General features: G+C 37.5%; 1 protein-coding gene across 1 annotated transcript in view; it reads right to left on the bottom strand.

Moving 5' to 3' along the window:
- Window positions 1-12,361, bottom strand: part of IL23R (interleukin 23 receptor) — a 72,670-nt gene extending 60,309 nt beyond the window's left edge. The window contains exons 1-4 of the mRNA XM_079134028.1: window positions 12,217-12,361; window positions 10,949-11,051; window positions 8,142-8,438; window positions 494-617 (exon numbers count right to left, since the gene is read on the bottom strand). Of these exons, the coding sequence (XP_078990154.1) occupies window positions 494-617; window positions 8,142-8,438; window positions 10,949-11,018 (491 nt within the window). The 5' untranslated portion in view covers window positions 11,019-11,051; window positions 12,217-12,361. The remainder of the gene's footprint in view (window positions 1-493; window positions 618-8,141; window positions 8,439-10,948; window positions 11,052-12,216) is intronic.
- Window positions 12,362-16,598: the final 4,237 nt, after the last annotated feature.

The raw sequence follows: 16,598 nt of genomic DNA, 5'->3' as shown, positions 1-16,598 counted from the left end.
CCCTGAGTGACTTAGAGACCGTGTTCTATAAAATTTAAAAAAATAAAATAAAATAAAGGGCTGGGGATGTAGCTCAGTGGTTAAGTGCCTGTGGGTTCAATTCTCAGTACCAAAAAAAAAAAAAAAAAAAAAATCAGCAATTTTGAGAATTGAGTAAATTGTCCTAACCCTAAAAGGAGGATGGGGTTGTGGGGCTAGAGTTTAAGCCAGTTTAAAGCTGTGCTGAGCTACAGCATTAGGTTTCATCTACTAGTTATCTACCAATGAAGAAAAAGGACAAAATAGTCACAGAACACACTGCCCCACAGAGTAATATTAAAATATTAATGGCCCAAACAGGTGTTGTTACTTTCCGTGATTATTATTAGGAAGACGGGGATAATCAGAGCATATGTTTAATATTTGAAGCTGATTTCTTGAATCTCTGCTGTAAGCAGAACCCAGGTTGAATGGAGTGAAACTGTACATGTGAACCCCCTCAGATGGAACCTACCTCTTCAAGTGTACCACGTATTTTGTGTCTATGTAGGTGAGCTTCCCAGCATTCCATGTACAACTCATGTTGCCTGAATATTCATAAATGACACAGGTGACCTCCTTAGGAGCATCTGGTGGATCTGCAACAAAACGTATCACTTAGGAGCATCCACAAGAAACACAAAGTTCTTTGAAAAGTAGTTAGCTGATAAACTCTCCGTTTTACTTGGGAAACCAGGCCAACCAGCACTGAGCACCTCCCTGCTCCTCATTCCATCCACCTCACCTTGCAAGCCACTCTGCCATAAAATATTGCTCCTCTCCTTCCTGTACTATGTTCTCCATTCCTTTGGCAATACCAACAAGGTCAAGGTCCTTGCCCACTAAAAAGTCTTCTCCCAAATTCTATCTTCTTTCAGCTGCCATTATATCTGTCTCCTTCTCTTAAGAGCAAAACATCTGAAAACAGTCCATTATTCTTCATGTCCCTTTACTCTTGAGCCCCAAATAATCAGGACTCAGCTCTCACAATTCTACCAAAACCACTGTTGCCAAGTTCAATAATGACTCTATTCCACAAACCCCGTGCAGTCTTGTCAGTTGTTATTGAACTTGACCTCTACAGCATTTGACATTTTGGTCACTCCCTCCTTGAAATCTCTGTTTTTAGGCTCCTGTGAAAGGGTTCTTCACAATTTTTTTTTTCTGCTACTCCAGCAGATTATCGCCTTCTTTGGGACATATTCCCTGACTTGCTTTAAAATTTGGAGTTTGTACACACGAAGGAATGTTACTGAGCTGCAAGAGGAAGGAAATTTCAACACATGCTACATGGATGAAACTTGAAGACATTACAGTAATAAAGTAAGCAGACAGAAAAGAAGAAACGCCTCCTGATTCCACTTACAGGAGGGACTTAGAAGAGCAAACAATTAGAAACAAGGAGTAGAATGGCGGTGGCCAGGGACTGGGGTGGCGGGGAATGGGGAGCTTTTGTTTAATGGATGAAGAGTTTCAGTTTGCAAGAAGAGTTCTGGAGGGAGTGGAGTAATGGTTGCACAACAATGTGAATGTACTTCATGTCTCTAAACTGTACACTTAAACATGCTAAAAATGTACATTTATGCTATGTGTATTTTGCCACCAAGACCACATCAAAAAGAGTTTTCTAAAATAGTTGGGTTTCAGAGATTTCTATTTCAAGGCTTCCCCACCATACACACACTCTCTCCCACTCCTCTTACCTCCAGCCCAGCTTTCTTCTCAGTGGTCTTAGGAAAGACATCCTTACTATGTATCTGCTAGCATCCTTCCCCTTTGAGAACTTACATCCCTGCAATCACTTGCCCCAACCTCACCCCACCCCACTCTCACCCCAAAGCTGTCAGTAACTATGTCTTACAGAGAAGTGTGACCTTGACCTGGGCTGGCTAATATGAGAATGCCCCTTGGGAATGAGCACATGACTCCAGATGAATCAATCAGAATTCTCCAAGGAGCTTTTTTTTTTTTTTTTTTTTTTAAGTCATTATAAAAGAGGCACATTCTTCCCCCTAAAGTTGGTGTGTGAGTAGCAGGTAAGCTGAGTTACCAGTCATCTTGTCATAGCGGACAGTCCTTTAGCTGCCTTCAGACTGCTTAAGAATGAATCCAACAGGGAAAACCAAACCCAAGCAGTGGGGTAAGATACCAGTACTGATACCTTTTCAGCCCTTCAGCCCTCTGAAGCCTATGAATTTCCAACAACTACAGAATGGCATTTGGAATTTTCAGTTATATCATCCAATAATAGGTAACCAAGATCAAGATTTTTTTTTTAAACTATGGAAACACTGAGTGCTAATCATATACCCACTTTTCAAGTGTGGCTCTCTCAGTTTGTTACTACATGGGAAATACTTCCTGGGGTACTTGGATTACCCCGAGAAGCTCAAGACAAATGGAGGAATAAGGGATCATAAAGATTAGAGATATGTGCACATGAAGTTACGCCCAAAGATTTAAGTAAAAATGTACTCTTTCATTTCACCTGCAAGCCATCTACCAAGAATATAAAAATTCTATCCTCATTGCAAATCAAAATAATAATAGCTATCATTTAGATCTATCCAATTGGCAAGGATTTTGAAATATGTAAATACACAGTGTTGGGATGGACCCAGGGAAATCCTCTAATGCACTTCTGGTGAGAGTACAAATTGGTACCACCTTTATGGATGGCACTTTATATATAACAATCTTTAAAAGTGGGAAATATATAGGAATGCATTTTTATCAAACTATTCATGGTTATATAAAAATATTTGGTTAAAAGAACGTGGTCCTAAAGTATTAGAAACTACCTTAATACTCCAAACAAAGGGTTAAATAAGCTCTAGTATATTCCTAAAATACATCCAAAAATAAAGATGTAAATGACAATTTAGGAATCTAGCCTTTGAGGGACATAAGAAATATATTATTAAGTACTTGAGACAGAAAGATAGAAACCCATAAGCAGCCAGAAAAAGGATCTCAGAGAAGGAAAGGAGGAAGAGAGAATTGGGAAATCAAGCTTCTGACCCCAGTTATTCCCAGCCACAAGGACAGTCTCTTAACAGCCCTAGAGTACTTTACCTCCAAAAGTACTTCCTCTTGCTTCAACAGAGCCCAACCCTACCCTTGTGTTGATTAAGGCTTAGAAATCACTTTTCTCCAGATTTTCTGGAGAAGACAAAATAGAGAATTGATTGACCTCCCCTTTCCAAATCCTATATCCGCCCCCCAATCACAGGGACAGATCAAGCCCATAAAAATCCCTAGATAACAGACACAGACACCCATAGGCATCCCTCTCTTGGAACCCTGCCCTCTTCAGGATCTCTGCTTTCTTTCTATTACTCTAATACATCCTGTTACTTTGCTCTCACCCTTGTGTCTGTGGATTTCATTCTTCAAAATTCACAAGACAAAGAACCCACCTGACATCCACCCTCCATGTTACATAATGACCATATGATAAAGTAAAGAAGCATGTTGTAAAATAGTTCAGTACAGTGATTTCATTTGAAAGAGAGAACGACTGAAACTCGAAAGACATGGTCCAAATCACTAGGGAGAGATTATGTTATTGGTAAAATTATGGGATTATGGAGTTGATAAGTATCTGTTTTTACTAGTCTAAATTTTTTTTAACTTTCTATATTGAATGCAATTGATGTTACAATTTTAAAAAACTGTTGGGAGCACACCAAAATACTTTAAAACATTCAGCTGAGTTGTAACATTGAGTCACAGTGAGGAAAAATTGGGCTCCAAGTAGAGTAAAAGAAATCTTCAGGTTCTATTTGCACCTTAAAGGAGGTAGGTGTAGAAACATAAATCTTTCTGGGCATTGCTTGCAACGTGATTCCTTGTTGATTACAGTAATTTCCAATGCTTTCAGATACAGTCATTGATTTGGCAATCACAAAAGACAAATGTCAGTTTTGTGGACTATGTGTCTCCACAGCATTCTGTATAAGGTGAATGCTCAGGATTGTAAATGCCTGGCAGTTAATTAACTTGGCAAAAGACAACTCTACACAAACTCAAATAAGCACAGATTTTGATAATGTGAAGCAACACACAGACGACCTGTGAGTATGGTTATGAGAATCACATCTGTTGGCTGCTAAATCTTATTGCCACGTTATTTAATAACCAAGAATACAAATCTGCTGTTCAACCAGATTCTAGAGAATACCCTGAAATACACAAGGAGAAGGCCTAATTGCTTTTTCCAATTATTTCCACCTCCCCTCTATTTTCCTGATGGTCACTGATCACCAACCAGGATTCTTATTTATTCAAAGCCTAGCCAAAGGTCTTTTCTTTTTGAAAGCACAGGCTCCATTCCTTCTTTGCATTTCTAGCATTTAGCACACTTTAATGCATAGAAAGCACTCAATAAAGTTTATTCTATGAATTGCAGGACTTGATTAATAAAATGACCATGAGAGTCATTAAATGAAGAAGGCTGGGAGTGACAGAGCACTTGCCTAGCATGCAGAAGTCCATCCCCAGCACTGCCAAAAAAAAAAAAAAAAGAAAAAAAAAAAAAGAAAAGCACCTAAGCGCCCTGCAATTCCTTTCTCAAGGAGGGCACAGGCCAGGCCTGATGTGCACTAATGATACATACTTAATAGTAATGTTAAAAACATGAATATTCCAGGGTTTTTATTGGGTAAAAATGGGCTTTCTTTGTTATAACTAGAGATCAAAGATGGTGAAAATCTAAGTGAAAGGTGCTTAAAATTTTAAATAAATGATTAAGTGGAAATGACTGTGTATGCTCTGGTATTTTTAAAATGAAATAGACATCTAATTAACATTTTAATCCTATGATTAATGTGGCTTTGTTAGAACAAATTTCCCATATGTGTGCATTTCATCACAGATAAGAATCAAAGTGTTTAAGATTATGGCTTATAATGGAAATTGTGATAGATTGTATTTCACACATTATACATTTGAGTAGAAACTTTTAAACATATATGGATGTCTTTTCAAGGAAAGTAATGACTCATTGTCTTCTATTTTTTGATTTGTCTCCATTCAAAAAAAGTGTATAATCTCATTTTCAAAACAATAATGATAAATTGACATAGTAAAGCTCACAGGACGAATATTCTGTGTTCAAATACTTTAGTGAAAGCAATGTGATTTCCAGAATGCCACAAAACCTCAAAAACCTTATTCTGACCTACTTAAATAGGAAGTTTTGTTTGCTAAGAATGCAGAGCCCAAGAGCACATTCAGCTTAAATCCAGGGGTTTGAGTAAATTCTTACCTGGTAGTTGTGCTTTCGTGCTCATAACCAGAGATCTATGTAAGGAGTTATAACTCCCTACTGAAATGAATGGAAAGAGTGATGCTCTTGCTAAACAGCCATCAGCAGAGAATGAAAGTGTAAAAACAGGTCGTCTGGTAGGGAGGCATTCTCTGACCTGAAACAGTGCCCAGGGTTTGGGGCAGAGGCCCCTCAGCCTGTGATGGGTGACAGATCTGGCTCTATAAGAATGTTACAGGCCAGACTATAAGGGAAATGACTAAACAGACTCCATTTTGCTCTGAGACTTCTCGCCTCTGTACCCATGCAGTTACTTAGTGTGACATGCTTAACAATACAAAATGACAATTCTTATGTAATAAAAAAATGCTCTCTTTTGATCCCTATTGCTCCTAACCAATGTACCATGTAAACAGTAATTGTGTGGTTGTATAGTAACCATTCTTTAGTTTGTACCTAGGTGACCCACTTCCCTCTCTGTTGATGATCTCATGATGTTAGTTTGTAATTTCAAATCATAGCAACAGACACTTACGATTGATGTGATTTTTGGTATAAGAACCCCTACGACCCTGTGGCCAGGGCTGTTCTCCCAATAGCCATTTTTTGGGGGGCATTGTGTGAGATGGTCAGCCGGCCGGCTTAATAAAGACTCAGTGGTGATCGGTCTGTTCTTAAGTTGTGCCCCATAACAAGCCAACACTAGGGGGGCTGTTGAGAAAATGGGTCACACAAACTACTCACACAGGAAAGGGGGTGCTAAATAAAATTTGTAAGAGGTCATTATTTGGGATTAAGCTCCTACACTAGACCCCAGCAGACCAAACCAAAATGGAGTGACTTGTGCTAAGTGCCACATATTCCAACTGAAACTTCAAGGTTTCAGGTCAAACCCCACTAGAGATCAGGTTTTTCCTGAAAACAGAAGGCTCACAACAACCCATCTGAAAAGGCCCAGTCAACCTGAACCAGCAGGACATGGAGGTCCCCTCTACTTTAATCTTTACAAGGAAAGTAACCTGAAGTAGTATGATGGTAACCAACCCCACACTTTTAATTGCTCTGCTTTCTTGTTCCCACCTTCTAAAACCTGATCTGTCACACTCCATGGAGCACCATTTTACAGAATCAGCTACTGCTCCCTTTCATGAATCACAAAAGCCAATTAGATCTAAAAACTGTATTTGTTGAAATTTTGTCTTTCAACAGAGGTGATACTCGTTTTACATCCTTTGATTCCTCTAGCTTGAATTAATGACCAACTCTTTCCCATAACTATGGAAGCTTGCTTTCTTACCCTCTGAAGAAGTTGTATATTCGCTCCACTCCTATGCCTGCCCCCTCAAAGGATAGATAGTAAAGTGTTTAAGCATTGAGGGTTGGTTTTGTTTCCTGAGGATGTGGACAAGCTAAGGAGATTTCATACCTCAGATAAAGTATCTACTTGTGGTCTAATTTCCATAATTTAGGGCAAGCTTCACATGTATAAGGCATTAGTTTAAGGCGTATATTTACCAGCTTCATTCTTTGACTCCAAAACCTTCCTTCCTCAACTCATCTGCACATCTTCCCATCGTTCTCATTTGAGAAGCAAGCAAGATCAGCTGCCCCGAGTTAAGCAGCTCAGTGGCCTCATTACAGAATGAAGAGGCCTCCTGCTTCCCAGGCAGCTACAGTGGAGGCCATACTGGGGCTTGGCAATGACCTCATGTGGTGGTCATTGGTCTGGCTCTTGTCATAGCTAAAGTGCAGAGGGAAGGAGGAAGCAATAACTCAGATATGATTCTCAAAAGCACAGAGGATGGGAACATAGCAAAAACCCCAAAGCCCTTTATCTTTCACTGACAATGGGCAAAGGTACCATAGAGACTGTCTGGATTAAAACACTGCTGATCTTATTGATATAGCCTTCATTATAGTAAAACCAAGAACAAACTTATGTCATTATATAAGTTAGCAATTCTTACTAAAGTAACTTCAACACCTTTAGAATACTATGAACACAAATTGGATTTGGCATATGTTTTTCAGATTAACCTGACTAAATGTTTTCTTCACAATCACTATAACAGTGATTCTCAATAGGGGTAATGGGATTAGGAGCAGGGGATTGCATCAGCTGCTACCTATGTTTTATCAAAAAGACACATTTTTAAGGATTTAGGCACTGGTGTTGTACTTTAAATTTTATAATATGCATTTAAGTATATTATTGAAATTTAGTACTTAACACTCCTAATGTAATTAGCTTCATCTTACAGACAAGCAACTAATGCTCAGATGGTTAAGCAAATTTTCCATGGTTACACAGCTAGTGAGGAGTCTAGTGAGAACACAAAGCTAGTTTGTGAATCTTGGCCTCAAAATCTCTGAATGGCATCTTCTTCAAGGGTGATGATATTAGTTTGGAAAACAAATGAATGAGAAAAAGATGAAAAGGGCAACATTTTAAATCTGAGGGTACCAACTTTCACATGTGCCTGGTCTGGCCAGGCTAGTAGCACTTCGAATGTTTTCTCATTATTTTAAAATTTGCAGAGTTTGTATTAAACATTCATATTTTTGTCTTCCTTTGGAGAGTCAAAAGATCTAGGCACACTGGACCCCCATGAAGGCTGGATATGGAAAAGGCCTGGACCCAGTCCACAGTCTATGTCTTATCTGCACAGTTCCCCCGGCGTCCTTAGCTCATAGTTCAATAACCTGACCCTGGAGATGTTTGCATTAGATACTCAGTATTAAGTAAGATCTTGGTGAACTAGGTCAGTTAGCCTGTTTTCAGATAAACCTAGCAATTACCAGTGCATTATTAGACTGATTTGAGTTTGCTTTTGGAATGTGCCCCAACACTTACATCCAGAAGAAACGTCTTCTCCACATATCAGTGTCTCGTGAACATGTCCAGGACATTCAGCAGTGCAGTACATTGAGGCATGGGGGTCCATAAAGTTTTTATACCAAAGCTGAGCTGTTGTTTTATTAATCCTTGTGATTTGAGATCTTTCTTTGATGCCATTTTTATAAAAATTAAGTTTCCTTGGTTGGCAGTTCTTAATGGCTGCTTGGCAATATATGGAGATATTCACACCCATCTTAACAACCGTGGCTGGCTCTACCCAGAGGTGGCCAGAGCAGTGTATATTTGTAATTCCTGAAAACAAACAGATAAAATAATGAATTAGCTGTACAAGAAATATTACAACAAGAAGCTCAGAAGAATATGCTATTGCATTTTTAATGTATTTTCCCCTTTTTAAATGATTTTTATTCAAAAATATTTAGGACTAAGTATATACTTTTGTCAAGTAGTTTATTACAGTGAACTTCTGTTGGTGTTCAGCAGCATGACCTAAGACTATAGCTAGTCTTTTGGCTTCTGTAATTATTTAAGAGCAAATAAAATTAGCTCTCCTATTTTAACATGGAGAATGGAGGCATTTTGAACCTATGTCACTTTTTAAAGGTAAGATTAGAATAAACACTGGACACTGCAGAATCTGAACCCCATTCTAAAGCTACTCAACCGACATCTTGATTTTTTTTTTTTAGATAAAAGCTACTTTTATCTGCAAATTATTAATATAATGAATAAAATCATATTCTTGCTTAATTACCACATAAAATTCATTGTTAATTTAATATTATGGGAAAATGTTCACAATATATTGTTAAATTAAAAAGCAGGTTGCAAAACAACATATTTAATATAGACTCAATGTTAAAAATAAGTAAATAAATGTGCAAATTAAAGAGAAATGCACTAAGATATTAAAAACATAACCTCTGTTTTTTTCACCTTAATATTAATCTGCATTTTAAAAATTACATAATGGATATATGACTTTTGTACCAAAACTAAATAATTTAAAGTCATTGGTTTTGCGGTGTAACTCAGTGGTAGAACACTTGCCTAGCATGCTCAGGGCCTGGGTGGATCCCCAGCACCACCAAAAAGAAAAAAAAAAAAAAAGAGTAAGGTCATTTTCATAAAGTCAAATGACAATGAAACGCAATATTAATGAAATGAAATTCATATTAGGAAAAACACAGAACAGATTCTGTGAACTTTATTATAAGCTTTTCCTAGAAATACTTACATTAAAATGTCTTTAAATCTTATCAAAAGAATGATAATTAAAGGTCAGTATTTGATTTTAAAAGATCCTTATCCTTGGAACACAAAGCTTAAAGAATGAACTTGTTACATAATGTAAACGCAACTGAATATTTCCATTTATGTAATGAGTATTTACATACACACTATAAATATCTAAATGTTGAAGTAGTGATAAAAATATAATTCTGTTATCAATAGGGAACTGAAACCAAAGACATGCAAAAGAAGATTTAAGGTAATACCTAACCACTTTAAAGAATTTTTAACAATTCAAGCTTAGACAAAGCACATCTTTAGCACCTTAAAGAAATAGGTGAACACTACCACGAAACCATTTTGAGAATACATTAAAAAGTGTCAAAAGTGTTAAAGATTTCAGTTTGACCAGATGCCCTGGTTTTCAAAATTGGAAGAAAGGAAAAATCCAGAAACACTGGACCATTGGATTTCGCAACTTTCAGGAGTGAATTAGTAAGTCAATCGTTTTTCAGTATATGGAAAGAAAAAAAAAAAGAAGCCATTGATCCATAGAAGTTAACATAGATTGTATAAGTCATACAAAAAACATTTTTTAAATAAGGTTATTCGATTAGAGGAGTTAACGACATTTGAGTGGAAAACAGAAAAATGTTCTCTATGTTCTTTATTTATCACTTGAATGTATAAACAAAAGTCCTACATCTCATTTGCTATTTCAAGAAGCTGGGAAAGAGCAGGTATCTTATCTCCCCTAAACTTTCTAAGATAGCTATCAGTATGACTGTGGAAGTGTCTAATATCATCCTGCTGGGTGGGAGGGAGTTAGTTCTGTTGATGAGGTTGCATCTATAGCTCCAACATAATTGTGTCCCACCGTATAGATGAGGTCATTGCTCTGAATAATCTAGTCAGCAAAACTTCACTCAAGGTCAAGAACTCTGCCTTGGTGTTGTCTCCCAGTAATTGAATCCTTGCCACCTGCCCAAGACACTATTATTCCAAAGAGAAACTCCGAAGTGCTAACTATTGCCCTGTTAAACTTCTGAAGATCCCCTTCTTGAATTCCACAAGATCACCTATGCCTGTGTCACAGAACTCTGTTCTCCTGAATAAGACCAGAAGTTTGTTTTGTTTAGGAGATAGGAATAATAATAGCACATAGTAGAACTGCACAGTTTTGTGAGGAATGAAAGATTACCCCAAGTGCCTGGCACATGGTGACAGTCAAGAAATGGTTCATAGAGTTGAATTAAATCCAAACACTTGATCAGTCATGTAACAGTTACAATAAAATAATATATTACAATCAAAAAGATAGAATATGCTCACTCAAAGTAATAGCTTCCTACTTAATAGCACTTAAGAGACAATTCATCAGGGATAGTTGAAGTCCTGTACTTGGAGGAAGATTAGACCACTTTTATTTTGTTCCAAGTAATTTTTATGTACATATAATTTTCCTAATGTGATAATTTTCATATTCTTCAGAGAGCCTGGCATAATGATTGAACATTACAATAACCCAAGAATCTATTTGTTGAATAAAGATATGCCAAATACTGTACCTCCATGGCACCAGCTGAAGAGTACATGGAGAGCTATCACCACGTCCAATTGAATTATGACCTGATACATGCCCAAAAGCAGGAAAAAGCCGTTTGTCTCTCTCTGGAAAAAATATGAAAAATGTTTAAATTGTAATATTTTAATGAAATAAGAAAGCTTTATATTTTCCTAGCCATTATTGTCTCTGATGGGACCCTCTGATTGGAAGGAAAAAGAGGAAGGGAAGAGGAAGGAAAGAGTGAAAGGAAGGGAAGGAAGAAACAGAGCAAATACACATTATGTATAGTGTGTGAGGAGCACAGTAAGATGTGGAGGAGGAAAGTCAAAGAATGGAATTTGATGCCCTTCCAAAATCACTCTGAGGGCTGGGGTTGTGGTTCAATGGTAGAACGCTTGCCTAGCATGTGTGAGGCCCTGGGTTCGATTCTCAGCATTGCATATAAATAAATAAAGGTTCATCCACAAATAAAAATAAATCACTATGAATTATTTTAGGAGGGCCTTTCACCCTCATTAAAAGACAGTTGCTCCTAATCTAGTCTTGCATTAGACAGTTCTTCTTTCTGCTCTAATTTCTGACGATGAATTCTTCTTCTGACTAGAGTTATGAACTTATCATGCTCTAGAAATATCAGTCTTTGATGAGTACGACATGGGAAAAGTCAAGAAAATCTCAGAACTTCAGAGAAAAAGGATATGAGATGAAGAAAAATGAAATGAATCAAAGGTAGATGTGCCTACCACCAGTTAAACTCACAGAGCTTTCCATCTGCACAGCTCAAAAGAAACAAGCTATGGAAATACCAGACTTCCATTAGTTCACAGCCCGAGTAATGTTAACCAGTTTACATTATTGGATAATTCATTTACTCAAAAATCAACATTATTCAGGGACTATATTTTTATCTGTTTAGTGAAACTTGAGTCTTACATGTGAAACAACAACTTCAAAGCACAATGCAGCATGGCTCATCAAAAAGCATAAAATATCTGATAACATTTTTAAGAACAAGTACTCTAATGGCTTAGGAGCGTAGAAATCCCTTTCACAATATGTTAGCCATAGATCTTTTCTTGATAAATAAGAGGCAACAGAAGACCTAAACATTCCTAGTTAGAAGTTAACTACTTACCTAATAGAATATATGAATATTAGTAATTAAAAAGTGATGCGATGTCAAACAACATTACAGAACCAGCATAACATGACAATTTATAAAAGAAAGTATATTTCCTTCTGTGCATTTCCAGAAGGAAATAGGGCTACCTTTAAGCATTTGGATTATCGATGTCTCTTCACCTCTCCACCTGTGTGAAGCACATACTTCCACTTCAGAGCTGGCCTGCTGCTGTCTTGGGCTGTTTGTCTTCTTTCCCCACCACTTGCCTGTCAGTGATCACTTCAGATCTTCAGCTCTGAGACAAATGGGAAAGTCAGCAGAGCCCTGACCTACATTTCTGATTCTTGAAGAGGAACTCAAGCTGTCCATTTTGAAATGACTGGCTCTCATGTCACTATTTGGGAAAACCCAGATTACTGAAAGTGAGCTGCTTTGTCAGTACTTTTTTTTTTCACCTTGATTTAAAATTATTTGTCTCATCTAAGAAGTATAACATATATATGTGCTTAATCTGTCAAAATTATTGACATTGTAATTATGATACTTGGTTTTAATTTTTAATGAGCATTTGATATTAATTATAAAATGTTCTTTATATAAATTTTCTAGCTTCAAGGTAAAATTGACAAATAAGATTCTGTATTTTAGAGTGTACAAAATGATTTAATATACATATATTTTGTGAAATGGTTGTCACAATTAAGTTAGTTAACACTTGTATTACCTCACATAACTAGCTTTTGTTTTGTGGTGAAAATACATAAGCAAATTTTAAGCATACAATTCAGAATTGTTAATTATAGTCACCATGCTCTGTATTAGATCCCCTTAGGTTATTCATCTTAAAACTGAAAGTTTTGTTCCCTTTAACGGGTATCTCTCCTTCCTGCCTCCTCTGCCTCTAATAACCACCTTTCTACTTTGTTTCTATGAATTCACCACTTTTAGATTCCAGATATAAGTGAGATCGTGCACTATTTATCTGATCTGTCTTTGTCTGACTTATTTCACTTACCATGTCCTAGGAGTTCATTCATGTTATCACAAATGGAGAAGCTTCCTTCCTTTTTTTTTTTTTTAGAACTGGGGATTGAACCCAGGGGAACTTAACCACATCCCCAGCCACATCCCCAATGCTTTTTATATTTTTACTTTGAGACAGGTTCCTGAAGGCCTCGCTAAGTTGCTGAGGCTGGCTTTGAACTTGTGATCCTCCTGCCTCAGCTTCCTGAGCTGCTGGGATTATAGGTGTGTGCCACTGTGCCTGGCAAGAAGCTCCTTTTTTAAAGGACTGAATAATATCTGTACACACACACGCACACACACACACACACACACACACACACACAACACAATTTCTTTATCTGTTCATCCGTCACTGGGCCACACCTTGGCTGTTGTGAGTACTGCTGCAATGATCACAGGGGTGCAGATATCTCTGTAGAGCTGATTTCATTTCTTTTTGGGCACATGCCCAGAGGAGGGGTTTCTGGGACATATGTTAGTTCTATTTTTAGTGTTCTTGCAAACTTCCATACTGTTCTTCATTATGATAGCACCCCTTTACATTCCCATCGACAGTGGGTAAGGATTTCCTTTCCTCTGCACCCTCACCAGTACTTGATATCTCTGGTCTTTTTGATAATACCCATTCTAACAGGTAGGAGATAATATCTCATTGTGCTCCTGATTGATATTGTCTGATGATTAATGTCATGAGAACCTTTCCATGGAACTATTCACACTTTGTCCTTCATCATTCGTGTGTGTCTGTGTGTGTGTGTGTGTGCGTGCGTGTATGTGTTGCTGGGAATTAAACTCAGGTCCTTGAGCATGCTGACTATCTATCACTGAGCTACACCTTCATTGCCAATCCATAGGTCATGACTTCTTCAGAAAAACATCTATGCAGTCCAGCAGTCCATTTGCCCACTTTTGGGGGGGAATTATTTGTATTTTTTTCTTTCTTTTTAAAATTTGTTCTAATTAATTATATGTGACAGTAGAATGTACTTTGACACATCATACATAAATGGAGTATAACTTCTTGTTCTTCTGGTTGTACATGATGTAGAATCACACCAGTCAGGTAGTCATATATGCACACAGGGTAGTAATGTCTGATTCATTCTACTGTCCTTCCTTCCCCCATACCCTCTACCCTGCCTTCACTCCCCTCTGCCTAATCCAAAGTAACTCTATTCTTCCCTAGCCCTTATTGTGAATTAACATCTGCATATCTAAGAAAACATTTGGCATTTGGTTTTCTGGGATTGGCTTATTTCACTTAGCATGATATTCTCTAACTCCATCCATTTACCAGTAAATGCTGTAATTTTATTCTTATTTAAGGCTAAATAATATTCCATTGTGTAAATATATCACAGTTTTTTAATCCATTCATCTGTTGAAGAACATCTGGATTGGTTCCATAGTTTTGCTATTGTGAGTTGAACTGCTATAAACCTTGACATGACCATGTCACTGTAATATGCTGATTTTAAGTCCTTTGGGTATAAGCCAAGGAGTGGGATAGCTGGGTCAAATGGTGGTTCCATTCCAAGTTTTCTGAGGAATCTCCATACTGCTTTCCATAATGGTTGCACCAATTTGCATTCCCACCAGCATGGTATGAGTGTACCTTTTCCCTCACATCCTCGCCAACATTTATTATTGCTTGTATTGCTGATAATTGCCATTCTGACTGGAGTGAGATAAAATCTTAGTTTTGATTTGAATTTCTCTAATTGTTAGAGATGTTGAACATTTGTTGATTGATTGTATTTCTTCTGTGAAATGTCTGTTCAATTCCTTTGCCCATTTATTGATTGGGTTTTTTTTTTTTTTGGTGATAAGTTTTTTGAGTTCTTTATATATGCTGGAGATCAATGCTCTATCTGAGGTGCATGTGGTAAAGATTTTCTTCCATTCCGTAGGCTCTCTTTTCATTCTATTGATTGTTGCCTTTGTTGAGAAGCTTTTTAGTTTGAATCTATTCCTTTCATTGATTCTTGATTTTAATTCTTGCGCTTTAGGGGTCTTGTTAAGGAAGTCAGATCCTAAGCTGACCTGGTGAAGATTTGAGGTCTACTATTTCTTCTACTAGGCTCTTAAGTCTTTTTTTTTTTTTTGGCACCAGGAATTGAACCCAGGGGTACTTAACCACTGAGCCACATCCCTAGCCCTTTTTAGATATATATATTTTACTTAGAACAGGGTCTCACTGAGTTGCTAAGTGCCTCCCTAAGTTGCTGAGGCTGACTTTGAACTCAAGATCCTCCTGCCTCAGCCTCCCAAGTTGCTGGGATTACAGGTGTACACCACTGCTCCCGGCTTGGTGCCTAAATCTTTGATCCACTTTGAGTTGAATTTCGTACAGGGTGAGAGATAGGGGTTTAATTTCATTTTGTTACATATGGATTTCCAATTTTTCCAGCACTATGTGTTGAATAGGCTATCTTTTCTCCAGTAAAAGTTTTTGGCACCTTTGTCTAGTATGAGATAACCGTATTTATGTAGGCTTGTCTCTGTGTCTTCTATTCTGTACCATTGGTCTACCTGTTTGTATTGATGCCAATACCATGCCATTTTGTTACCACTTGCCCATTTTTGAAAGTGGATTATTCGTTTTGTTTGCTACTGATTTGTTTGAGTTCTTTGGATATTTTGGATATCAGTCCCTTACCAGAAAAATGGTTTGCAATAATTTTCTCCAATTCCACACATTGTTTTTTCATTTTGCTAATCGTTTCCTTTGCTGCACAGCAGTTTTTCAGTTTGGTGTAGTTCCACTTATTTGTTTTTGCTTTTGTTGTTTGTGCTTTGGGTGTCTTATCCAAAATGCCTTCAGTGGCCATTAACGACACAGAAGCTCCTTTGCTCTATTGTTACTGGTGATTCACTTAAAAATCAATACCTTTGAATCATTGCTCATAATTTGACAGGATTCCATAGCAAATAAATATTTACCAAATATTTGGTTGATTTTTTTGGAGGCCTCACTGGAGTCCTTTCTGGTCAGACCTTTTCTTCCAATTCCTCAATCTGTTTTACATGCAATTTTTTTTTTTTAAACTTTATGTACCCACTTCTGTTGTAAATGACTGAGAGAGCAGTCAGTACCCGGACAGAGGACAGAGCAGGTTCCTGCTCAGGAGGTGTGAACCACCTTAGAAAATAGAAAGAGTCTGAAATAATTGGTAAAAGATTAGAGACAAAGCCAAAAGTTAGACTTAAAAAGCAGAGCATCTGATGGATCTTCCAGTCCTGATAGGAACTGAAACTGAACAACTGAAAAAGGCCTCAAGTCTTTACTTAATTTATCAAAGGCAGGGATAAGTTTTTGGTGGAAGGAGTTTTATTTTGGTGCTTGTTTCTTGGTGCGAAAGGGGTCTTGCAGTAAATAGGTGGATTGGCATTTGGCAAGCTACACCCATCTCAGGGAGGCTGTGCTTAAAACTTGAGAGGTGAGCAGAACAGGGTGCCAGCATGAGGTGGGCGGTCTCAGACCAGGGGATTTCCCCCTGGG

The sequence above is a fragment of the Sciurus vulgaris genome (assembly GCF_902686455.1).
Source record: "Sciurus vulgaris genome assembly, chromosome: 1".
NCBI lineage: Eukaryota > Metazoa > Chordata > Mammalia > Rodentia > Sciuridae > Sciurus > Sciurus vulgaris.
The sequence above is the reverse complement of the archived record's forward strand: the minus strand, read 5'-3'. Positions and strand labels throughout refer to the sequence as shown.